The following is a 24,863-nucleotide window of genomic DNA, read 5'->3' on the forward strand; positions in this document are numbered from 1 at the left end:
CCATCAATCTGTTTGCTTACAGAACCACCCCAGGCACACACTTCTGTCATTCTTTAATCTCTTTGTTGTAAAAGAGCCCCACTGCGATAGTTACTAGGTGACAAGGCACACACTTTATTTTTTCCCCTTGTTGTTAGTGAGTTCTTCTAGACAGCCTCACCTCAACAAATGCTTCCTGTAGTTATAATTTGTTATGTTTCTTTAGATGTCCTCTTGCATGTATTTTAAAATTGGCTGAAGCAAAATAATTTCCTCCTTGCCTATTTACAAGTTAAGTGTTCATACTTTAGGTCAAACTATCTATTTTATGAAATTAAAAGTTAGAGTTAATAGGGAAGTCCTTTGTAGTCAGGGATTTAAAAGAATCATGTTTGCATTGAATAGGAAGATTGAAAAGACAGGCAGTTTGAAATGACATAATATTGAATTAAAATGTACCAGATGCTCAGCACGTGCCTGTACTCACAGGATAGCAGGCTACAGTTGGGACAGGTTGTGTTCCTAATTAGATCTGTGCAGACAGTCGAAAGCATATAGGGAATTGCTTTCATCATGAATTACCTTTCAGTGGCTGGGAATTAGCAGTAGTGGAATGGAGGAGGGGGGAGAAGGATTTTCAACCGGTACAGTGGACGAGCAGGCAAGGATGAGGGTGTCAATGGCTTTCCTAAAAAGTAGGAGTGTATGTACTTTTCAGCAGAGGAAAGGGGAGGATTGACTGTTGCAGACACTACTTTTCTCTGTGCCAGTGAATGGACTCTGAAGTGAGAATTCACTGTTAAAGCATAACCTTCTCTGTACTGCTGCTGAAGGTGGCTACAGGAAATATTTTTCTTCTTTTTTTTTTTTTTTTTGCATCTTATAGAACCATGTATCAAGATTTTTGATGTTCTACCAAGGTAATCAATACTTATGTTGTAGAAGATACTTTCTTGAAGAGCTTAAATGAATGGTTGTCACATTTGTTGCTATTTTTATCATTTGGTTAGCTATTAATAGAGGATGCTTATATTGTGTAACAAAGGAAGTGAATGAAAAAATTGCTATTTCCTTAGTATTTGCATTCCCTTACGTACCTGTGAGACCTTTCTGTCTTAGAAAGCTGTTGTGTTGTCCACTTAATGTATTGGCAGGCTCTCTGCTCCCTGCTTTTGATTCCAGTCACTTGTGCTATCAGCAGTTCAGCAGATAAGCACATCTCAATTTAAGTAGCATGATAAATGGTTGTAACCCTTGCCAGTACCAGCCTTTAATGTTTTGTGTCCTGTGGCTGCTGTTTAACTACTTATCCATTTTAAATTTTACTTTAGGACTTGGAGATCCTATGTGCTGATGCAGATTTAAACTCTAGTTTTGTGAGTAATGAGGAAAAGTATATATGGGCGTTGCATCTTTGAAGAACATATCTATGATGAGAGAAAACAGTATATCTTCAAGAAAAAGGCAAAGTTTTGCTTTCGAAGGGTACAGTCTGTATTCTGATGTATATATACAGGGAGATGTTTTGTTCGCTTGTGAAAATGCGGCCCGAGGGCCCATTAATCTGCAAAGTGAGTCTGTCTGAGCTGTGCTCCTGTTCCTCATTCTCTGCTGCTCACATCACCACATTTTCAGTTGCTGCGTTTCCACTCGCTTTGGTTTTTGTTGCTGCACTGTGGGAAAACACAGCCGGCTGTGTCCTCAGCTGTGGAATAGGGGCAGGGACACGGGGAAGGTGTGTTAGAGTGTCAAACTAATTGTGAGCTGTAAATCAGAGAGGAGGAGGAGGACTGGTCAGACCAGTTTGTTTGAGTGCAAAGAGTCCTGTCACAGCAGCAGCAAAGTGTTACAGGCCGGTGACAGAAAGCTTTTCACATGCTGCACTAGATGGATGGAAGTTATTCACGGTATGTGAGCAAGCAAGCTTGGGCTGGGCTGATCTCAAAATGCCAGTTGGAGAAGTTCCTGCTCGGGCTTTTAACCTGACCTGGTGGTGATTACATTATCTGTGGCATAGGGAGCAGAAGGGACATACACTGTGAGGGTGAGGGCATTAGGAACAAGACACTTGTGCTGTATTGTTAAGATGAACATCAGCCCTGAGGAAGGAGCAGAGCAGGTGGTTGAAGGTGAAAGCTTAGCAAAACAGTGCAAGAAGGTCATCCAGTGCTCACCTGGCACTTTGCTGTCAATCAACACACTGTGTGCTTGTTTGATGTTTGAACATATCATTACATAAACTAGTTCACTTGCTTGAGTCAAGATTTGCCTTTTTTGATTGTTTTTGATGCCTTCTGAAAATCACATAACAGGCACTAAACTATTGTGTTTTCTTAAAGTGCAATATTACTTAACCTTAGTACTTTCCTGATTTTGGAAAAATCATTTGTAAGGCTGAGTAGGATGATAGACAATTGATATTAAACCTGGAAAGGCATGGAGCTGCTATCAAATGTGTAGCTGGTGTCCAAATAGTATCTGCAACTTGCTATATTTGTGTGTTTGATGTAAAACAGTCAGATATTAGCATGTCTCATTTCAGCTAGCTACTGCTAGGCTGGCAGTGTTGATCCTTTTAAGCTTCTTTCACACAAAACCTTTTGCTTACAAAACCATGAGCCTTTCCTTTAGTAGAATTACTGCAGTTTTCTGTCTCTGGCATTACAGAGGAGGTATCTGCTATACTCAGTTGCCTCAGGGAGGCACAACAAACTTTGGATGCTCAAGAGACATTTGAATATCAATGTGAACTTGCACTGCTCCACATGATGTCTTTGTCTGGAAGTTTCTGATGTGAATATAAATTGTGATCCTGTGGTCAACTGTTAAGTTCAGTTTCTGTTTAAAAGTTAGTAATTAGAATGCAAAAAATAATACTATTCAGTGACAGTAGGAAAAAAAAATCTATGTATGTCATGAACAGATTCAGATAGATTTGAACAGATAAGTCTAAAATGCAGTGTATTAGAATCAGAAAGACTGGGAACTTAATGTGGTAAATTTTATTCTAGGTGCTATTGAAAATTCAAGTAGGACTGTAGGGAACACTGAATCATAATTTACTTTTCACGCTTTAACCAGTTGATATAATCACTGCTCAAATTCTTACATTGATACAAAACCTGCGCTTTATTTATGATTGATATTAACTGTAAGCTATTATGGATATAGAGTAGGTGGCTTTTTTTTTTTTTTGCTCTGTGACTAATTGAGTTGTGCAAATAATTGTATTTCTGCTTCCATGTAGATTAATCTTTCTCTTTAATTCACAGTGTTGTTTATGGAAGGAAGTAACACAATAAGAAAACATAGCGACCTCCCTAATGTGCTCTCTTAACAGGGGTATATTTTTCACTTGTTACTTTCAGATGAAGATAAACCACCCAGTTTGCTGACTGGAGGGGAAATTTTATGTATAACAACCAACATAGAAGTTCATGTATCTGATTCTACCACTTTTTTCTTGTGGAAGTGGTGAACTGCAGCAACTGGGCAGTCATGAGCAGGGTTGAGGCAGTAGTACATCAAACAACTACATGTTTTTGGAGATTTTATAACGCTTTAGAAGATACTTTATAAAAGGCTTAAAATAAGCTAAAAACCCCTCTGATCATTCTACAGAAAGCATCAGCAAGAACTTAGACTGGAGTAACTGCTATGGAAAAAAATACCTCAGTACCTCAGCTTTATGCTAATATAATAGTTCTTTTACAGCTGAATGGATAATAAACTACCTATGACGAGAGGGAACACTTACTAGAAGGTGAAATTTTCTTCCATCTTAACTGTATCATTTGCAAATTATCTTATGGTTATAGACTGTATTAAGTGCACCAGTCTCAAAGCATTGCTTTTTACTGGCTTTTTAATTAAGTAGGACCTAACGTGTTCTGCTACTATGAAACTGAGCATAACTGCAAAAAAAAGTATTCATTCTTTTGATTACACATTGAGATTGTCAGTTGGGTTTTTTTGTTGTTTTAGAATATCAGTAGTGTACACTGTGAGCTTTCATTATTAGCAGAAGTTACCAGAGATTAGATAGGTTCCAAAAGAGTGTTTGTTTGGACTGCACAAACCAAGTAGATGGATTTCTTGTCTCCAGTGTTGACCTTAAACATAAATCGTTTGAAGCAAAGAGGAATCAAGGATTTTATTAATTATTGGAGATGTGTTTGTAAAATTCTCTCATTCCCCTTCTCTATTCTCATTTGTACCTGTCCCTTACTATTTGTTCATGTTGATTTATATGGAGTTAGAGATTGTGGCATTGAGGTTTTTTGCTTTGAAACCAAAAAGGAAAAGTGGTTTGCATGTTACTTAATAAATGTTTAATTCTTGTTTGATTACTTGTGACTCTTGTCCAGTCATGACATGTTCCCTTTCGTACTCTCAGCCATATGCTCAGTTTTTGCAAATGCTTTTCTCTTGTTGATTAAGTGGCAGTTGTAGCTCAGCTGTTGGTTTCAGATCTTGGTGGTAGATGTTTTGTGTGATGGTATTTTCTGGTAGAAACAGCTGGGCTGAAGGTGCTGCTTTCTTTCCTTAGCTGATTTCTATACCTAACAGTGCAAGGTCATAGTGGTAACAATTAGTGACAGACCTAATGGGACCTACTTATCCTTCTGCTTTAGTGGTGAGCCTTAGTATGGAATGCTGGCTGATAAGGCAGGACTAGGGCGAGTGGAGCCAAGCAGTACAAAGGGGTTTCCTTTCAGACTGAGGCAAAGGGCACGGAGCATGGAGCTGAGTGACTTGGATTGTGTGGCTGTGTGAGGGAGAGCTGAACAAATGAGAAAGCAAGGGTGAAAACAAGTTTGATGTTGCAAGGTGGCAAGGTTACTGCTTTCTTTGAGACAACTGTTGGAATAGCAGAGTTGAATTTATAAATGAAGAATTTGCTTTGTTTTTAAATAGCCTAATTTATCCATTATAGGGGGATAGGGTTGCATTTAAAAGTTAGGATTGCTGTAATGAATTTCTCCTAATGGAAATAAGGGCTTCTTGTGCTTGCTAAAATTGCCAGTAGTCTTACCAGGCACCCGACCATCTGGAAATCCTGAAAAAGAAGATACAGTGTTATACTCAGGCTCTTCCATAAGTGTTCTGGCTATTGGCATCTCAAGATGGTGTCCTATTAGTAGAACACTTTCTGCAGAGCTTTTCAAGTCTTCTAATATTTGCTTTGCAAGCTACTTTTTGAGAGAGCAGATCTGCCACAGACCATCTGTGCTCTTCCACAGGGGATTTTGGTTTCTTGAAAGTAGATGGGAAAAGAGAATCTCACCCCCATCCTCCCCCAGTCCTTTCCCTTGGGTTCCTGGGTACACACACAGTTGCTGTATGACTGCTGAGTGAGGATGTGACAGTAAGGAAGTTGAATATTCTGGCTGGCTGTGGGGGGAGGTCACCCTATGTTGTAAAAATGAGTAAGTCAAGACATATTGTTACTTTCAAATAATTTGTAGGAAAGTGAAAGCTGTAATGACTTTTTTTGTCATTTTATGTCTGAAGTGCTTTTTCAGAGGTGATTACTTGGAATTTTTGTGGATTTAAATGGTAGAATTATTAATTCTAAAAATCTGGTGTTTTTATTGTCTTGGCATTTACTGTTTCACTAATTGCTGTTTGTTATCCCTGATTTCTCACCTTGTTTTAGAAAAACTTAATATTGGAGCATTTACTTAAAGTTGTGCTGAAAGAGCAACAAACTCTGCATAACACTTAACATAACGCTTTGAATTTTACTTATAAAGTAGCCTTTATCTCCCCTCAGTCTCTTTTGGTTGTGAATATAATATGTTGTGTAATATGAATCCTACATCTAGATTTCTGAAGGAAGATTATGGAGGAACATTTACCGGAAATGCAAAGCACACTGGAGTCAGTCAGTCTGTCGGATGATGCCTCTTTCAAGACCCCAGATAATGAGAAGTGTGATAAAACATCTGGAATGGAGGACTGCTCAAGCATCAGTTATACTGGAGATGTTGCTAGTGTCTTGGAAAGGGAATCGAATTTGCCCTCAGATCAGGATTCAGCAGCTGTTGGCATAAGCAGCAATGGGGGCCCAACAGAAGGAGAGCAGCAGAGTGGAGGGACAGACTGCTGTGCCAATACCTGCTGTGAAAGAAAGGTAGAAGGCTCCACGAAAACAGAACATTTACCTACTGAAGAACTTGAACAACACAATCCAAAAATTAACCAGACTGAACAATCATTAATGGAAATATTACAGGATCTAAGGGAGGAGTCTGACTTTGTGAAAAAATCAAGCGATAAAATCTATTTAGAAAGCCCTTTTGACACAGACTGCACAAAGAAGCTTATTTCCACAATACATCAGACTTCCTCACAGGAGGATTTGCTAAAGGAAATAGAATCTGAACTCTTATCCACGGATTTTTCAAAGGAGCGAAAACTCCCAAACGGTGTGCAGAAGGGTGAACATGCCTTGGCTGTGTTTGAAAAATGTGTGCAAGACAAATACCTGCAGCAAGAACAAACTATAAAAAAGTGAGTATTTGAGTATGCTCATCACAGTTGAAGGTTTGTACTGAACAATTTCGGCTGTGTGTTGTATGCAACTGCATATAACATTTTGATATGAAGCAAATTGTCTCTTGAGTTGTTAAAAAGATAGTTAATGAGCTTTTTCTAATTATATTCTCTAAGCGAGGAGTTATTTTTACTTGTGGTATGTACTTGTAAATAAGAGCGTGTGCTTAGATATCTGAATTCTGGCAGAATTTGGCAGGAACTGAATAGCCAACTGTGTCATTGAATAGCCTGCCAATGTCTAGAATTGCTTAAATACTGTAAAAGTAATGGCGAAATACAGATAGTCCAGTGCATATGTGTCTCGGGAGAAATGAATCTTTGTAAGTACTAACTCCCACAATGTGCATTTTATTTATGTTTGAAATTGCCTGTTTCCTTTTCAAGTAATATTCAATCTCTTGTCATAATCCAGCAAAGCTGTTAATCAGCTGAGAACTATTCTTTGAGTTGGAAGTGTCATATATAGATGAACCAATGTCTTCCCACATTTTATTGGACAGCTTCTGAAGTACATGGCTTATAAACTTTGCTGTAATGATCTGGGCTTAGTAGTTCTACCAGACAGTGTGTACAACATGAAGAATATTTCTGTTCATCAAAAGCTTGATTTCATGATCCCTTACTTGGTGTTTCATGTTTTGTTACCTCCTTAAAAATGTTTGGGTGTTTTTGCTAACAAAATGTAGCCTCTAATTTCATATTTATTCCTTTTCCCGGAGCTGGAAATGAGTGTCCTGCTTTTCATATAAAACTCTCAAATACCATGATATGGGAGGACATCAGAAGAAGGGAAACCAGATAGAGGGAGAGTCCCAATAGGGAAAATGTTCTCTTACACTTCACCAGTTAACCTGAGAAATCATAAATGTGAGGAAAGTCAATTGATGACAGGAAGGCATGAGAATGCACAGTTAGACACTGAGTAGTTACAGAGGAGGAGTGGGAATCTGAAGTGATGGGTGTGTAAATAGTTGTAATTCCAGGAGTTCATGAGGTAATGAGTTTTACTTGTTTAAGGTAAACTCAGACAGGTCAGCATTTTCAGCCGTAGACCAATTACTTCCTTAAAGGCAACTGTTTATGTATATATGTACATGTTATGTATACACACAGAAGGCTTTTTATATAAATATATGTTTGGTCTCTCCAGCTGAACTCATTTGACTCTTGAGGTCACCTGAAGGGTGTAAAAGTGCTGTGGAATATGTCATGGTTGGTCCAAAGAGTATTCTGGGTTGTGTTTATTTTGTCCCTGACTTTATGATCAGCAGAATTTTTTGTAACATTGTTCTGAAAATAGCCAAGTTCTCTCCTATGATCAGATCTAAATATATATGTGAGCAGCTATGGCATAAATTAAGAATTTGTAATCCTGGAATATTCATTAATAGATCAAAACCAGATCACAGGTGCTAAGCTGTCTTTCACTGGTTTCTACTTCCTTATAATTTAGGAGATTAGTTTGTTTAGAGAATTTTGGTTTTCAACAGAGTGGAGCTAAAGATGAAAATATATGTGTAAAGGGATATTTAAATATTTTCTCTCAGGTAAATGCATGCCTTCCACAAATTCATGCAGTTAGTGGTCTAAAATACCCACCATCTAACAGATCTGCAAACATGTAAATATATTTGAGACCTTTTATTCTGCAGTTCTGATAATGTAACTTCTGAGTTTTATGCTAGAAGGTCAAACTAGGTATGTGGTGGCTTCAAACAGCTGAGCTAAACTGGAACTATTGCTAAAAATTGAATTTTATAAGGAGCATGAGCATGACACTTGTTATATACCTACTTAGGACTTAAAAGAATCAGGATTCCATTTCTTACTAGGCTGTGAACTTCCAGGGGCACTCTGGGTACTGTTCACTTCATTAAGTGAATAAAATCTCTGTGTTTGCAGACATTTGACTGGTGGAACTGTCTGACTGGAACTTACTGTCTTACATGTACCTTAAAATTACCAACGTGGATAACTCTGGAGTTTCAGAGAGTTACCAGATGTCTCATGTCATCTGTATCACAACAACTCCAAAATGCTGGAAACAAGCAATTTCCTCACAAGGAAGATGCTGTTTGCTGGTTTGGAGTTAAGTTTCACAGGCATAAAATTATTCTGAGGGTTTTTTTGTAAGGCTTTCATGAATTTTATTAGGATTTCTGGCTTCCCAATAAAATTTGCAGATCGAAGAGCAAAAATCATGTATCTCAAAACCGAAAACAAACAACAAAAAACCTGATGTACTTTGTTTTTAATTTCTTCTTTTTTTCTTTTTCTTTACAGATTGATTAAAGAAAATAAAAAACATCAGGAACTGATTTTGGAAATTTGCTCAGAAAAGGACAACTTAAAAGATGAGCTGAAAAAACGAACAGAAACAGAAAAGCAGCACCTCAGCATTATTAAGCAGGTACAGATAACAAAACAGAAGTGCTGGTTAGTATCTCACCTGTATATAGTGTCACTGTTGCCACTGTTTAATAAGACATGATCCCTGGTAGCACAAAGAAGGAAGGGATGCCAGTGCATATTATTCTGAACTTTTTAAGAGGATAATTCTGCTCTTCTATTTCAAGAAATTGTTTGAAAGCCTTTAGTGTCTTTGGATAAACTGACTTTGTATACAAGCATTTCCTCAGGGACTTGTTAGAACCACGAAAGGCCAAAGAGGAACATGGTGTGTGCATTGGTGTGGGCTGGTTTCAGTGCGGGAATAAAAGGTATCACATCAGGTGTTACAAACCTATCTGCTGATATCCCTACAGTTGGTTGGCCAGCTGATTACAGATTGTATCTTGGAAATCTGGCAAGAGATAGTATTTAAAATACTAATTTCTGTTTGTCAAAGTAGTGGTGACTATCCTGGTTGTCAGGTTTCTCTGTTAATGTCTGCATCACACAGAAATCTGTTCACAAAACAGTTGTCAGGCTTATAGTTCTAGAGGAATATATTAATGTGTCTAGAAGCTTAGTCTGTCTGTAGTTTGCTTAATTTCAAAGAGTCTTTGAAAATCCGTGATGTGATTGAAAATGGAATTGAAAGATCTTATTTTTAGGCTACTAATTAGAGTGCCTGAATAAATCAGTATGAGCAGCTCACTCATTTTCTTTAGTCTGTATTTCCATGATAGCACTGTATGATTTCATGAAGGTATATCATGCAGCAATTGCTTTATCCCATTCTGAAAAAAAGCATTTGTGAGGGAGTTTGTCATATTACATGCTTGCAAGAAATTTCAGAAAATATTGTCTTGGAGTGTAATAGTTTTATATGGTGGTTGGATAGCGCCTGGAATTGTAAGATACATTGCTGTGATACACTTGAGTTTTCTCATTTGTGATTGTGAGTGTTTTATTGTTCGAATTTCTGAATTAGTGTTTTCTGATAACGTTCAAGTAAATGAAAGCTTGGCTGCACTAGCAGCTCCAAGCAAACTGTGCATGCTTTTATGTGTAAAACTTCTTGTATGGTCAGTGATGAATTTGAAAAGCTGAACAGAGTGTGATCAGGTCATGGTGCAGTAACAGAAGCATTTTAGGTGGTTCTTGCCTGTTATGTAGCAGCTTGGAATTGCACAAAAATGTAAGACACTGACCCTGAGATCTTGCCCCTTCTCTCCCCAAGCAAACAAAACCCCATAATCTTGGTGAGTTGGCTTTCCCCTGGGACAAGGGGATAATCTTTAGGCACAATTTGAACGAGGTTTGGGCAGTATCACAGCTTTATGTAGCTACCATGCTGCTCCTACTGGACTTGCATGACTTGGCAGCGAACACGTTCTGGGAAGTGTTCCAGTTAACGTGGGTAATTATTCTTCATCCTGATAGGTCTCTGATTTGGTTCACTAGGTGGCTAAAAAGAGTGCCAGCACAATGACTAGGGTTCTCTTCATTTGCTGAGTTATTTTTCAATGAATTAATTCCCAGTCCAGTTCAGTATGGATGCATGGCTGCTTTGCTGGCAAGGTGAAGGATATGGCACAAGGAATAGGAACAAAAAAAGGGTGGAAGGTGAAGCAACTTCAGATAGCAGCCAGCTCTGCTCTGGCATCTCAGCACTTGCTGTCAATCTGGTTTTTTGTGTAGTAAATTACCGTGCCTTGTGTTTTACTTGATTTGATGCATCTTCAGTCTCACTGAAGATGAGAAGTGACATCTTTCATGCTTGTTCTGTCATGCAAAAGTAGATGTTGATATGGGTAGTTGCATCTTGACAAGTGTAAAATACAGGTAAATATCTGTTGAAGCATCTAATTTTGTGTGAAATGTTCCTGCCTGTATAAAACATGATCAAAGTGTTATTTTCCCTGTAATTATATCATAATGTTGTCTTTCAGCTGGAAGCAAGAATAGAAGAGCTTAATAAAGAAGTGAAAGCTAGTAAAGACAAACTTTTAACTCAGGATGCAGCAGCCAAAAATACTATTCAACAGTTGCATAAGGAGATGGCCTTTCGAATGGAACAGGTGATATAGAAAACCTTAAATTATTGAAAGTCTAATGAAAGAACTTGGTTCTTGTAGGAAGCATGTTGGATCACTCGGTAGGGCAAAATTTTCCAAAATTGGAATTAGAGTTAAACATACATTTTTTATAACTGGTATCAGTGAATTTCCAAATAGCAGTTAACACTATAGAGAGCCTGATAACTTTTTAAAAATTTGTATTTTTATAGGTATGGAATTTAGCCCTCAAGGAAATCTCATTTTTCTTACCTCTAAGCTGAATTTGATTCAAAAGGAGCTAAAAGCTGGAAGTAGCTTTTTTCAGACAGGCTATCAAAAATTTAATATTTTTCTCAACTCCAGCACAAAGCTGTTATTTTGTCTTTATGTATTACTGAGTTTTTTTTTTCCTTTCTTCATATCATATTATGCCAGTATTTTCTCTGTTGAATGTATTCTGAAGCTTGGTATGTGATTTATTTTTTTTTCCCTAATTTGAAACAGAATTTGTTAGTGCTGGGGTGAAGGGAATCTATAAAAATAAGTCACTGAAAGTAAGCCATCTGCAATATAGTCCACTGGAAAATGATTGTGCAGTTGGCATGTGGATGAGGGAAGACAGAGGACTGGTACTGAGTCTTTGCAAAATTATTTTATTACTAAAACTTCCCAAATACACTTCCTTCCTTCTGAAACAACAAATTATATACCAAATTATTGATGTATTGATAACTCACTTGAGATGTTTAGCTGTGAAGCTGCAGCTCCTTAGACACATATTCATCATTAGAAGTATGTGTCATTGCAGTGCTTAAGAGGGATCTAATGGTAATCTTTGCAAAACTGGAGTTTTTGAGTCCTGCCTTATTATACTACTCTACTGCAATACTGAAAATATCCAGTAGTGTCTTACAAAAGTTAATTATGAAATACAAGAATGATTCATTCTGTTTTGGTATTTTTCAAGGCAAACAAGAAATGTGAGGAAGCACGCCATGAGAAGGAAACAATGGTGATGAAATACGTCCGAGGGGAGAAGGAGTCACTTGACCTCCGGAAAGAAAAGGAGATCCTTGAGAGAAAAGTGAGAGATGCAAACAAAGAAATAGAAAAGCATACTAATAAAATCAAACAACTTTCTCAGGAAAAAGGAAGATTGCACCAGCTCTATGAAACTAAGGTACGCTAAGTTTTGCTGTAGGACTGGAGTGAATGATTAAAAGCGCTGTCAGAACAACCTTATCACTTGTTTGCTCTTGTAGTTGGTGAAAGAAACCTGCTTTCATTTGGTTTTGCTGTATAGCTGTGAAAGCACCTTTCCTCCGAGTGAAGGGGAAGAAGTTACTGAGTTCTCATTGTCATCTTTTTGAAGTTCCTTTTAATATTTCCCTGAATATTAGTTTGTGAAACTTTACGGATATTTTTTTTTTTTTTTTTTACAAAATTGAAAAGACTATTTGTTGCAGATGTCTAGATATTGAGGTAATTTCTAGGTTGTTTGGATTTTTTCTAAAGGCTGCAATGCCATTAAATTATTGCAGTCTTTTTTTGCTGTTTTTCCGTGTTTAAACTCTGGACGACTTCTTTTGTAATACTAAAAAGTAATAATAAAGCAATAGGATTTTTCAGGCCCAATTCCAAAAATCTGCCTTTTTTTTGTTTTTAGAAAGCAGTGACAGAAAACTATTAAAGTATTCACTTCTTTTTTTATTGTGCTTCACAGCTGTGTTTTGCAATTCTGTTTCATCTGAAAGATCCAAAAATTGATAAATGACTAGTCATCAAACTTATATTTGGGCCTCTTCTGAGCAATTGTAATATGCACTGAAGGATACCTCCTAATAAAAGTACTAAAAACTATGCTTCTGAAACAAAAAAAAAATCACCTTTGTGTTCTCTCTCACATGACTAGGAAGTTGGGAGCATGACTTCAGGTTTACCAAACAGAACTTAACATACTGTCTATGTTTGTAATTCCTGATGGTTACACTAGAGCTCTACAGGAATTGTGCTGCTTGAAACTCTATTTGTAGGATGAGAGTATTACTTCAGGAATAGTTAAGAAATTTGGCTTAATGCAGTAGTTTGTGGATACTGATGATCTAGAAGGCTACACCAGCAGTGTGTTTGTTAACATCCTTTCTTGGCACAGGTTACTGATTTGACTTGCAGAGGTTTTGCTGTCAGTGCTCACACGCCTGCACCCGCATAGTTGGTAACACCATTTCACTGGCATCATGATTTTTGTCTGTAGCCTTGTTTAATGTATGACCTTACCACTTTGAACCTCATCCTTTTGCAAAAAAAAAAAAAGAACAAAAAGAGGACTGTGCAGCTTTCACAAGAAATATTGGAGATCAGAACTACAGACTGTGCTTTGTCTTTTGACAGATATTTAACGTTAACATACACTAACACTAATGCAACCTTACCTTGGTATTCGAACCAAAGCACTATTTTGGGTTTTTTTTTTTCCCCTGGATTATGGACCACAGCATTATTGGGCATTCTCAAACATGTGCATGATTTTGCAAAATCCAGACATTAAGGAAAAAAACCCAGCTTGACACTTAAACAGGAGTCTTGTTGTAGGAACACTGGATGATTTAAATCAAAATAAAACCTACGACATTTTTGTAGGATGGTGAAGCCACTCGACTCAACAGAGAAATAGAAAAGTTGAAAGAAGAAATCAATTCTCATGTTATCAAAGTAAAATGGGCTCAGAACAAATTGAAAACAGAAATGGATTCACACAAGGTCAGTGAAGCGGTGCTGATACCATGACATGAAAATATAGTCAGAGTAATGTAGTTGTTATACTGTTTATTATTTATATGGTATTAAAATCTATTTTAAAGTGTTTTTTGTTTAATTTGAATGCCTGCAGCAAGAGGCAGAATAGTGCTCTGAGAGATACTGATACTGAAATGGAAATGTTGAAAGGATGTGAGGGGAGTATGTATGGGAGATTCTGTTTAATCCGATGATAAACTTTTAATTTCTTGTCGGGGCGTTTTTTGTTTGAATTAACTGTCATCTTTGTTTAGTTTTTAAGAGATAGAGTTAAATCTATCATCTGAAAATCTATCATCTTGGAACACAAGCAAGAGATCATTTTGTTGTGCTTTCAGTGTTGGGACAAGTGAAATTGCATAAAGCAATAGTTGAATGGAAACAAGAGGAAAAGTAATGTTAGACTCTTTGTTTTGTTAATTCTTTCCAGACTGAAATAGGAAAGTTTTATTATGAGAAATTTTCTTCCTAGATTAATTAGATAAACAGGTTTAACTGGGTTTAACCCATTCTTTATTACTCTTTTTATAGGAAACAAAAGAACGTCTTAAAGATGCAATGACAAAATTAACAGAAGCAAAAGAAGAAGCAGATCAGATAAGGATAAACTGTCAAGAAATGATAAAATCCTATCAAGTAGGTACACTTTCTCAGGAGGTCAAATTAATGTTTAGTGTCTGAGTCTTCTTTTTCGTCCATTTCTATCTTAGGCTGTAGCAGGGAAGAATTATCATGTGCAAGCCACAAACTGAGATGAATAGTGCCTGGTTTCTTTACTGGAAAGTTGTTGAATAAAAGGGAAAATGTTTGTCTTGATTGGTATGTGGCGTGGGGGTCTCTCTTGGCACGTTCAGGATAATTAGATATGTATCTGCAGGAAAGACTTAAGTGATATGAAAAGCTGTCTGTACACTCATAGTATTAGAAATGAGAACATAGAGCTCTAAAACTCTACATATATTTCTCAATCCCTTTAGGAATCAGAAGAAATTAAATCAAATGAATTGGATGGAAAACTCCGAGTAACTAAAGGAGAACTCGAGAAACAAATTCAGGAGAAGTCTGATCACCTGGAGGTAAATATGTGGTGTGTGGAGTCCACACAATTGGTAACTTAGTAGTTAAGAATTCCATGAGATTTTAGTTTTGAGAATCTTATTTTAAGCTGCTTACATTTTCGCCAAACTCTTTGGTTTGGAGTTGTTGGGTTCTTTTGGCCTAATACTACATTCCAGGTGTCTGCCTCCAGCACTGCTTTTAGGAGGATGTTTTCAGATACTACCTTGGATTAACTTTTTAAAATGAGATTTAGGAGAAAAATGTGGTATAATGAACATGAAATATATGCTCTTTCATTTATAAACATGAATGTTGCTGTAATTTAAAGCACAAATTCAGATGATAGGCAGGCCTTTGTCTGACCAATATTTTGGCAAGTTATATGGCAAGGAGAGAAAAGGAACAACCTCTGTTCTGTGAAGAGATTTGCTAATCTAACAGTGAAATTCTCTAATGATGTAGTACCTGCTCACAGCTCAAATATGCATATGCCATCTTCAGTACTGACCAAGTGTCAGTTTGCCTGGAACTTTCCCCAGGGGCTGTTGTGGCATAGACATCTGGTTTTAGCCATTTGTATACTTAAAACCAGTGTGTGTAATCTCTTTTCTTCTCAGTTCAGAGAATAAAGAAACTTGAGGTTTTGCTTTGCTTTTTGAAGACATAAACCAACCCTTTGGGTTACCTGTGCTGCCTCAAGCCTCCTCAGCTTTTGGAATGGCCTATATTGGCCTAGATTTTCTTGAGGTGCCATTGTACATTTAGTTTTCTCAATGAACTTTTCACCCTTTAAAAAGGTGCATCATGCCAAAATAAAAGAACTGGAAGACCTGAAGAGAACGTTTAAGGAAGGCATGGATGAGCTTCGGACACTGAGAACAAAGGTAACGTGTGCTGTGCTGGATTGCAGTGGGGCTGAAGCACAGTGTTGAGTTTTGGAACAAGACTACATTCAGTCTCTTAATGGTACTTCTACTGGCTGGCATGAGACTAGAAGTCTCATATGGCCTCTGGTAAGGAGTATATGCTGTCTATAACTTGTGGGCAGTCTGTAGATTAGCGTGTCAGTCACTTTATCCAGAACGGGGAATTTAGCTCAGTAGGACTGCAGGAAAAGGAAGGAAATAAGGGGTTGGCTTGGTAACTGGAGAAAGATGATGTCTGTGGATCCATTAGGCTGGTAAATTTGAGTCTTTGGACCAAACTAACATTAATCACACTTGTTTCATTTTTTGTTTTGTTTTGTTTATTTTTCTGACTGTATTTGATATGAAATATTTTGGGATATTGCTCTAAGCTACTTGGAACCACCAAAAAATTAACACGTGAGCTTTTTACAGCAGTCTAGACATACTATCAGAATAATTTACCTCTGAAGTTTCTGAGACTAAATAGTTTCTGATTTTTTTTTTTTCTGTTTAGGTAAAGTGTCTAGAGGATGAGCGTTTAAGAACAGAAGACGAATTATCCAAGTATAAAGAAATAATAAATAGACAGAAAACTGAAATTCAGAATTTACTGGACAGAGTCAAAACTGTAGATCACCTACAGGATCAACATCAGAGGTATAGCTGTGCCTTTGAGTAATGACTTAAAAGATTATCTGAGATGTGGAAGTGTTTTCTTTATTGAAGTTATTGATGCTTTAAAATGGATTGTAATCTGAAGAATTCCTGTCCTAATTTAAGTGTTTTCCTAATTTAAATCAATATTCGTAATACTTGAGATTAACCTTGGTGGTCTCTTATAAAACAAGGGGATTGAGATTGATAAATCTAATTCAGTGTCTTTCATTATTAGTATAAGTGCTTGATTTCCAGCATAGGAAGTCAGGCCTTTCAGGTGTCTGCCAAGTGCTTGTTTTATTGAAAGACTGGAGAGAACCAACTAAACTGGGAAATAGATTGCTTCACAAATGTGCAGTTGTGATGGATGAAGAAAAGGATTTAATGAAAAGAATTTTATGTATTTGACAGATGCTGCATTCAGACAGTATGGAGCACTTGTATTTCTAATGGACTGGAATTCATTCTGCTGTGTCAAAGTTTGCTCATTTAAGAATGTGAGGGAAATAATCTCAGAGAAGGATTGGGCTCATGCACAGTTCAGGTGTGTGAGCATAGTCATGTGTGGTACATATGGACCAGGATATACAAATGCTCTCCACTCTGCTGGTTCTAGCGGTGTTGCATACATAGATAGAGATATAGATAAATGTCAGCTAAGATATAGAGATAGATAAATGTCAGCTAAGCAGAAACACCTGCATGTGTTCCTCTTGTGCTGTTAAACAATTCTCATTTATCACTGAAAAACACTTCAGTAATTATAGGCCTTCCTAAGGGTTTAGACAATTAAACTGTTTCCATTTACTGTGTGCTGGTCAGCTGTATTGTCACCATGTCATCAGCCTTTCTAGGGAAACTGCAATGAATGAGAGGCAACTGAAGCCTACACTTGGATCAGTATCAGTTATTTTTCACTTGGAATCTTGCCAAATGAATTAAAGTGACTGTGATCAAAGTGTAAAACTACAAATGCGTCTTTCCAGTTATCTTTTCCTCTTGGTAATTGAGACATGCTTAAATATCTATCTCTCATTCCTATTCAATTTGGATTTTTTTTTCAGTATCTGTGCCATACAACATTTATTATTGCTACATCAAATTTCATATTGTCTTTTATTTCTCTTTTAAAAGATTTTAACGTTTTTGGTACTCCTTAGAATGGTAAAGTTGTGCAATATCAACCACAGATTTAAAACTTGGACTGGTAAATTCCTGTTACCATCTGTGAAAGAGAAATCCTGGAATTTTGCCTTCTTTTACCTATTATTTTATGGAATAAATAAACTTAACTGCCCTTCATTTTCTTGGAAGCAAATGGAAGGAATTTCATCTTCATTCACACAAAATCATACCTGTTTCCTTCATGAGAAAAAAATAGAGGAGGCAGATTTCTTTAGGCTAGGGAAGAAAAGATGGAAGGCAAACATCCTGAAATGTATAAAAGGCTGTATTATACAGGGAATGTTCAGCTATCCTTGTTCAGTGGAGCAAGTATTTTAGGTTGAATACTGGGAAGAACTTTATGGCTGAGCTGGATACTGATCACCTGCAGCATTCCCTGGTCTCCTTCATTGGCAAACTTGAAGGATAAGCTAGAGATCTCTTTTAGAATGGTCTAAACATTTAATTTTGCCTGGTTCAACCCTGACTGTAGACATAGATTTCTCCTGTCATAATGAAACAACATATTTGAAAATGTAAAATATAAGCATAGCCTTCTGGCATAGATTTTTAAATGGGAGCTTTAGGTGAGATTGCAGCACAAATGACTGAAATAAATCAACCTTAAGTCTTCTGAAAGATGGAATTAGCCTAAAAGGACTTTAAAGGCAGGGTGCAATACCTTGGATCTTATCACTTTCTCTAAAGTGTTGATGATAACTGAAGATACAGCATTTTTCAGTCAAATGGATTGCATGTGATAGATCAAAAGTGTCCTAATGGGAGTGTTTCAGTAAAAACAAAACCTTGTTTTGTAAAGGGAGGGACTTAATTTTTGGGGGAGGGATAGTGGAGTAAGATAGGTCCTTTGATTCAGAGCTGCATTGCTTGGATAAGGTTGTTTCAGAAATCATTGTACTACTGCCTAGAGAAGCTCAGAACTGGAGTATATCCCCATCTCTTGAAGACAAGTCCTCTTACAGAATGGCCACCTTTGCAGACCTTCCTCTTACCTGCTGGATCTGGTTTTGGGGGTTTTGTTTGTACCCTGTTCTGAAGCTCAGGAAGTTGAATATAGAGAGCTGTTCTTCCTTGAAGGGAGCTAATGCCTGCATGTCCTTCTGTGGGGTGCACTGCAGCATGTCATGAAGTGAAAACTTTGACATTTAAAATCATCCAGTGACTAACAGATGCCCCAGGGTCACTAATTGTTCCCCTGCCTTCTTTGAACTTGACCTGAATGCCTTTATTTCAATAAGATGTCATGTCTTTAAGCTCAGGTTATCCCTAATAAGATATAATTGTTTTGACAGAGATGAACAAGAAATCAATGCTTTAAAGGAAGAAATAGATGGTTTCAATTCTCTGGTTGCTGATCTCCAGAAGGACATTGAAGGTAGTCGGAAAAGAGAATCTGAGCTATTGATATTCACTGAAAAATTAACCAGTAAGAATGCACAGCTTCAGTCTGAAAACAATTCCTTGCAGAGCCAGTTGGATAAGCTTTCTTACAGCGAAAGAGAGCTGCAGAATCAGCTGGAATGTGTTCAACAGACTAAAGATGATCTGGTGAGTACAGTGTGCAGCTTGATTTTTGCACTCGTAAGATGTCTGATACAGATAAAGATGTTCCACATGAATACCGCCTTGTGTCTTTGCTTACCTGACTGCAGTTTCTCATGGTGTTTGCCAATTTGGTAGAATAGTGGCAGTGGGATATGAACACCTCATGTTCCTAAAGGAAAAGAAATTCTGAGGTGCAATGCACTGGAATGAGGAGGTGTTATTGTGTTGCTCTTTCTGGGAGTAAAGAGTGGTTCTCTGTGCAGCTGTCATTGAAACAAATGAAAGGTTGTAATATCCTGTGAAATTTATTACTGTAAACTTTCTCAGGTCCTGTTTGTAGTATGAGATAAATGTAATTTTTAGTAAACTTAGTGTGTCATGGAAGGTAATGTGACTGTACTGTACAGCTCTGCAAGGCTTTGTACTTTATCATCTAGATGTTTTAGAGATAGTTCTGGAATCTTACTGTTCATCTGCAGGGCTATTGTTCGGCCTAAATAATAAATGTAAAATGTGAAAGATTCTGAGTTGAAAAGTGCAGTTAGAGCTGTTGAGCATACAGTATGGTTAGGCTAGAATGTTTTTGTAGATTACTGAAAATAAAATCACACTTTCAGGCCACCAAGTTACAGAAGGAGGAGGATCAACGGAAGCTGGAGGTTGAGACGCTGCAGACCCAGGTGGCATCAGAGCAGGAGGAACGAGCAGCACTGAAGACCCAGGTGGATGAGCTCAAGGATGACCTGGCTACCCAGAAGCGCAAGCACGCAGCAAACCTGAAAGACCTCACAAAGCAACTTCAGCTAGGTGGAAATTATTTTCAGTTATGAGTCAGCCCCCCTCTGTAAATCCCTTCACAGTGTCTGGTAGAGAGCTGTCTGTGTGTGTGTGTGCACTGCTTGAGTGTCACCCTTCAAGCTCTCCCTGTCCCTAACAAGAGTGAGTGAAGAAGTTAGATCTTGTGGAAGCTGCACTTACAGACCTTTGTGTCAGTTTTTGGTCTTAAATGTAACTCTTGAAGTGGACTTAGACCTAAAATGAAAGATTTGTTGCAAAAGAGCTTGGTCTTTGTTATGATGTATGTGACTACTGAAATGTCACTGTGGGTATATATGGATCCTAGTCTGTGTAGGAGTATATTCAAAAGTTGCTAGAAGTTTCCTAGTTGCTGACTGTATCAGGAATTGCTGGTGACAGTTATTTTTTTAGTACATTAGAACACTTCAGTTTTTAAAAGCTGGATGTGGAGGGACTGGTGACTAACTTTTTGTATAAATAGAAGCCATCAAATACCCAATAATACATATGTTCTGAATTCAAATAGATCTGAAGGTAATCAAATCTGTTTCAAGTGTGTTTTAAAGAAGATGTCCTGTTGGCATTGTGCAAGACAAGTTCCATGCCCCTTTTTGTACATAAAAGAACAGCTGTGTGCTTTCCTTCTTGATCCCTACTGAATGAGTAGTGCTTCTGGCACAAGTACTGCACTGGGCTGGCCGTAGTGATACAGTTATCAGATGCTGGAACAGAGCTGCCATTCTTCCATTCAGGAGTTATTTACATGGCAGTCCTAATCAAAAGTAAAATCAAATTTAGTCTTACTGTTCCCAGGTAATCCTATGTATGACATTACCCGTTTCAACTGGCTGCAGTGTTTAGGGATTGTGGCGGATGATATTCAGGTGCTTCGTGGTCAGGGATGGAGAGAGACGGGGAGCTGTTTGGTTTTGGGTTTTATTTTTAGTTGCTACCATTATCTTTTGGTTTTCAAGCCATGTTAAATTAGTGCAGGTAGAGGATTAGAGTTTTTGTATGTTGGGTAACACTGTAATTTTTAGTTTTTAATCTGCTATTGGTAACCATCACTTTGTTACACTTTTAGCACGGAGGAAATTGGATCAGATTGAAAATGGTAATTATGACAAAGAAGTCAGCAGCATGGGGAGCCGTTCCAGTTCATCAGGTAATACAGCACATAACAGGGCTGCCAAAATAACCTTTCGATCTTAGTACAGCTGCCATGATGTGCTGCCGTGAGCCTCGCTCTTTCTGTGGTTTGTGCATATGCAGTGTGTGGGCAGCCTCCCAGTAAAGCTGACAAAATAGCCTTTAAGCACCAAAATGCACTTTGGCTGACTGCAGTTGTAGGTGCTTATTAAGATATTAAAGTGTAATGTTTATGTATCTCAGTTCTTTTTAAATACCTGTCTGTTTTATTTTGTTGCTTTTATGTTTGGAGGAAGCTCAGAGGACTCCAGTTTATACAGGACCCTTTCACATGCTGCCAGAGGCAAAAAAAAAAAAAAAGAGCAGTGGCTTCCAGCATTGTTTAATTGCCATATTGACAGTTGCAACTGTGTAAATGATAAATCAATTAACATCATTAGAGGCATCAGTGGGTTTGTGTAAAATTCATTACTTTCTATCTGGTGAGAACTAGAACAGTGATCTTCAGCACTGAAAATGACATCTGTTTCCTTCCTTTGTATCTCTGGGGTTTAAGTGGGCTTTGTTTTGTCAAAGTGTCCTGTAATGTCACCATATGAGAAAGACAAATGCTTAGAAAGAAGAACAGAAAGTAAAGAAAGTACTTCAAGCTTTAAGTGATTGGTGCTGCGGAGTGTTTATACGTAGGGCTTTGTCAGTCTGTCCAGTTTTTATAGTGTTGTAATTTTAGTGTACTCCAAAATGTATATATTTAAAATCAGCTCAATCTTGTACCAAGTTAATGAATATGAAGGTATTTAAGCAGGAAGAAGCATTATTGAAGGAAGCACCCTTAGGCTAAAGGAAGTACGCCCATAAGAGGGGACTGCACTGCTGTCTCAGCCTGTGCTGGTGTAAGGATTGTTTATGGAAAACCCTGCTAACAAACAAGGGAAACTGACATCCTGAAGAAAACATCCTGAGCTCCTGAAACAATGAATGCATGCACTGCACTGGTGGGGCACTTCTGGAATAAATGCAAAAGGAATTTGTACAAATACACGTGTGTTTCAGGGTCCCTTAACGCGCGCAGCAGCAATGAGGATCGGTCTCCTGAGAATACTGGATCTTCAGTAGCTGTGGATAGCTTCCCAGAGGTGGACAAGTCTGTCCTGGTTGAAAGAATACTGAGGCTACAGAAGGCACATGCTCGAAAAAATGAGAAGATGGAGTTTATGGAGGATCACATTAAACAACTGGTGGAGGAAATCAGGAAAAAAACAAAGTATGTTCTGTGTTCTGTTCATACAGTTTGTAAGTGTTGAGCTGATGTACTAGATAAATAGTCTGGATTTTATGTAAGACAAGTAATTGTCTAAAGGAAAATGTTTAAAAATAATAAAAATATTGCAGTGACAGTAGATTTTAAAAGTAGGATTAGTCTTGGTTTTTTTTCCTTATCTTTCCCTGGCAGTTATAGTAATTGCCAAGTTTTTGACAATTATTACTATTACTAAATTTTTTCAGGAGGAATAGACTGCTGCAGGTGGGTTTTTGTTAGCAAAATGGTCACTAGGTGGCTGATTTGAGGTGGACTGCTGCCACTGGCTAACAGAAGAGTCCATTCTCTTCCTGCGCTTAAAAGAGTGCTGATTGTAAGTGTTTTGGAAGGAGAATCTGCATAACTCCAGATGGTAGTCTGGCATATGTATCAGAGAAGTAATGTATCTGAGCCAAAGGTGGTCAGTAGTTAACATGTGAGACAAGATTCCACTTAAATGGAAGTCATCTTACAGGATAATGTCTGGAACATTAGTTAGGAGGGGAAGGAATGATGGCATATGCCTTCCTCTGGAAAGTGCACTTGCCTGTTAAGAATAGCCCTTGCTTAATGAGTCCATACATTTATGCCCATCTGGTCCCATTTCACAGAACATGATCACAGCTTGGGAAGAGTCCTGAGAAGAGACTTTGTAATTTTTGTCTCATATATAGAAAGCTTAAGATTCTCTGTCTGGAGTCTTTCAGCGAAGAAAAGTAGAGACATCTTTTTTAAGTACCTTTTTTGTCTTTATTTAGAATACTTCTAAATAAAAAAATCCTTGTGTATTGTAGTGCCTCATCTTACCAGCATCTCCTCTATCACTTTTGGTATCCCAGGTTTTCCTCTGACTTTGAAATTGCAGGAGTAAATTTTTACTGTCTTTTTAGTAATATAGTACTGCTTGTAAATAAAATTACTCATGTCAAGAGTCTGAAGTTACTTCAGTGTCTGACTTTTCACTGCCTTTCACAACAACGTAACACTGATGTTGTTGTTTTTATTTTTTTTATTCCCCAGAATTATTCAGAGTTACATTTTGCGGGAAGAAGCTGGAACACTGTCATCAGAGGCCTCTGACTTCAACAAAGTACACCTGAGTAGACGGGGTGGGATTATGGCATCTCTGTACACATCTCATCCTGCAGATAGTGGTCTCACATTGGAACTCTCCTTAGAGATAAACAGGAAGCTACAGGCTGTGTTAGAGGATACATTACTGAAAAACATTACATTGAAAGTGAGTACCTATGCCAGTTCTTTCATTCTTGTGCTTCTGAGATGCTGCCTTCAGAGATGCATGGAGTTAAAAGGCTTTTCAGAAGTCAGCTCATTGTGAATTGGTTAACCAGAGAGTTATGTGGCATGATCCATGCTGAACCTCTGGTCTGGGACCCTTGGAGTACAGTGCACTGATGGGTTGCTGCTTGAAATAAAGTCTGGCCTGCCTAGGCCTTCAGCAGGGCAGGATCTCTCTGTGCTCTGCCCCAGTCACATGGAGCCAGGAGCATGGGCTCTGCCTGCCTGGCCCTGTACCAGCACCTGGGTTCCTTCCTGAGCTACTGGGGCAGCACCTCTGCTGCAAGGGAATGAGTCAGGCTGGAAAACAGTGTGCAGGCTGCCAGCTGGACTGCAGTGTTCTGCAGAAGTTGGAGATCTCTTCCTGTAATTATAATTCCCCTTGAATGCTGTACTTTCTAGACATCCTGTAGAATATTAGTAACTGCAGAAAAAGACTTGCTGAGAGGTTTGTGTCCTTTATTGAAGTGAGCTTGGTTTTCTCCAACTCTGTATAATCATTTGCATTTGTTCCGAGTACTTGAAAGTATCAACCTGCTGACATAAACAGTAATTTTGACTTATTAGTGTATTTTGTGCTGATTGACTCCTTTTCCCTGTATAACTTGCCCTATCATTTTTTTTCCCCTCAAAGGAAAACCTTCAAACTCTAGGAACAGAAATAGAACGGCTTATTAAACACAAGCATGAACTGGAACAGAGAATAAAGCAGACATAACTAAAACTTCTATGGACTAACCAACATGAAGATGCAGAAAAGGCAGGTGCTACAGACCACTGTTTTTTACACTTTGCCTGCCAGCACAAGCATCTGGTATTTTGCAAAAAAAGCCTTTGACCACAGAGGCTTAGTTGTGTGAGAGATCGACAGGGTTTGGCATCACTGTGGTTCTGTCAACCCAGCCTGAGGAGCTGCTGAATTTCACTACACACTACATTTATCTAGAACTTTTATTTGAAAGGACATACAGATGCTTTGCAGTGCATACTACGTTTTGAGTGAGTTGCTGTGAGATTTTAATTTCTTCACTGTGTAATTAATCAGTCTCTTAATGATGGAACTTGAAAAAAATAAAGCCAATTATGTCTTAGTTGCTTTTGAACATATCCAGTGTTACTGAGCTTTAAGGGCTTTCAGACATTATTTCCTTTCTTGCATATTATTTCTGATCCTTAGGTTGA

General features: G+C 37.9%; 1 protein-coding gene across 4 annotated transcripts in view; it reads left to right on the forward strand.

Moving 5' to 3' along the window:
- CCDC186 (coiled-coil domain containing 186) overlaps positions 1 to 24,578 on the forward strand; it is a 32,504-nt gene extending 7,926 nt beyond the window's left edge. For all 4 annotated transcript variants that reach the window (XM_027740010.2, XM_039385131.1, XM_027740011.2 and 1 more), the window contains 15 exons: positions 5,808 to 6,495; positions 8,824 to 8,950; positions 10,878 to 11,006; positions 11,953 to 12,165; positions 13,626 to 13,745; positions 14,313 to 14,417; positions 14,759 to 14,857; positions 15,638 to 15,724; positions 16,263 to 16,405; positions 18,883 to 19,138; positions 19,753 to 19,942; positions 21,018 to 21,098; positions 22,136 to 22,346; positions 23,403 to 23,622; positions 24,316 to 24,578. In XM_027740010.2, the coding sequence (XP_027595811.1) occupies positions 5,825 to 6,495; positions 8,824 to 8,950; positions 10,878 to 11,006; positions 11,953 to 12,165; positions 13,626 to 13,745; positions 14,313 to 14,417; positions 14,759 to 14,857; positions 15,638 to 15,724; positions 16,263 to 16,405; positions 18,883 to 19,138; positions 19,753 to 19,942; positions 21,018 to 21,098; positions 22,136 to 22,346; positions 23,403 to 23,622; positions 24,316 to 24,399 (2,736 nt within the window). In that variant the 5' untranslated portion in view covers positions 5,808 to 5,824 and the 3' untranslated portion in view covers positions 24,400 to 24,578. The remainder of the gene's footprint in view (positions 1 to 5,807; positions 6,496 to 8,823; positions 8,951 to 10,877; positions 11,007 to 11,952; positions 12,166 to 13,625; positions 13,746 to 14,312; positions 14,418 to 14,758; positions 14,858 to 15,637; positions 15,725 to 16,262; positions 16,406 to 18,882; positions 19,139 to 19,752; positions 19,943 to 21,017; positions 21,099 to 22,135; positions 22,347 to 23,402; positions 23,623 to 24,315) is intronic.
- Positions 24,579 to 24,863: the final 285 nt, after the last annotated feature.

Source organism: Pipra filicauda, unplaced genomic scaffold (assembly GCF_003945595.2).
Source record: "Pipra filicauda isolate LSUMZ 115617 unplaced genomic scaffold, ASM394559v2 scaffold397_size650280_pilon, whole genome shotgun sequence".
Classification (NCBI taxonomy): Eukaryota; Metazoa; Chordata; class Aves; order Passeriformes; family Pipridae; genus Pipra; species Pipra filicauda.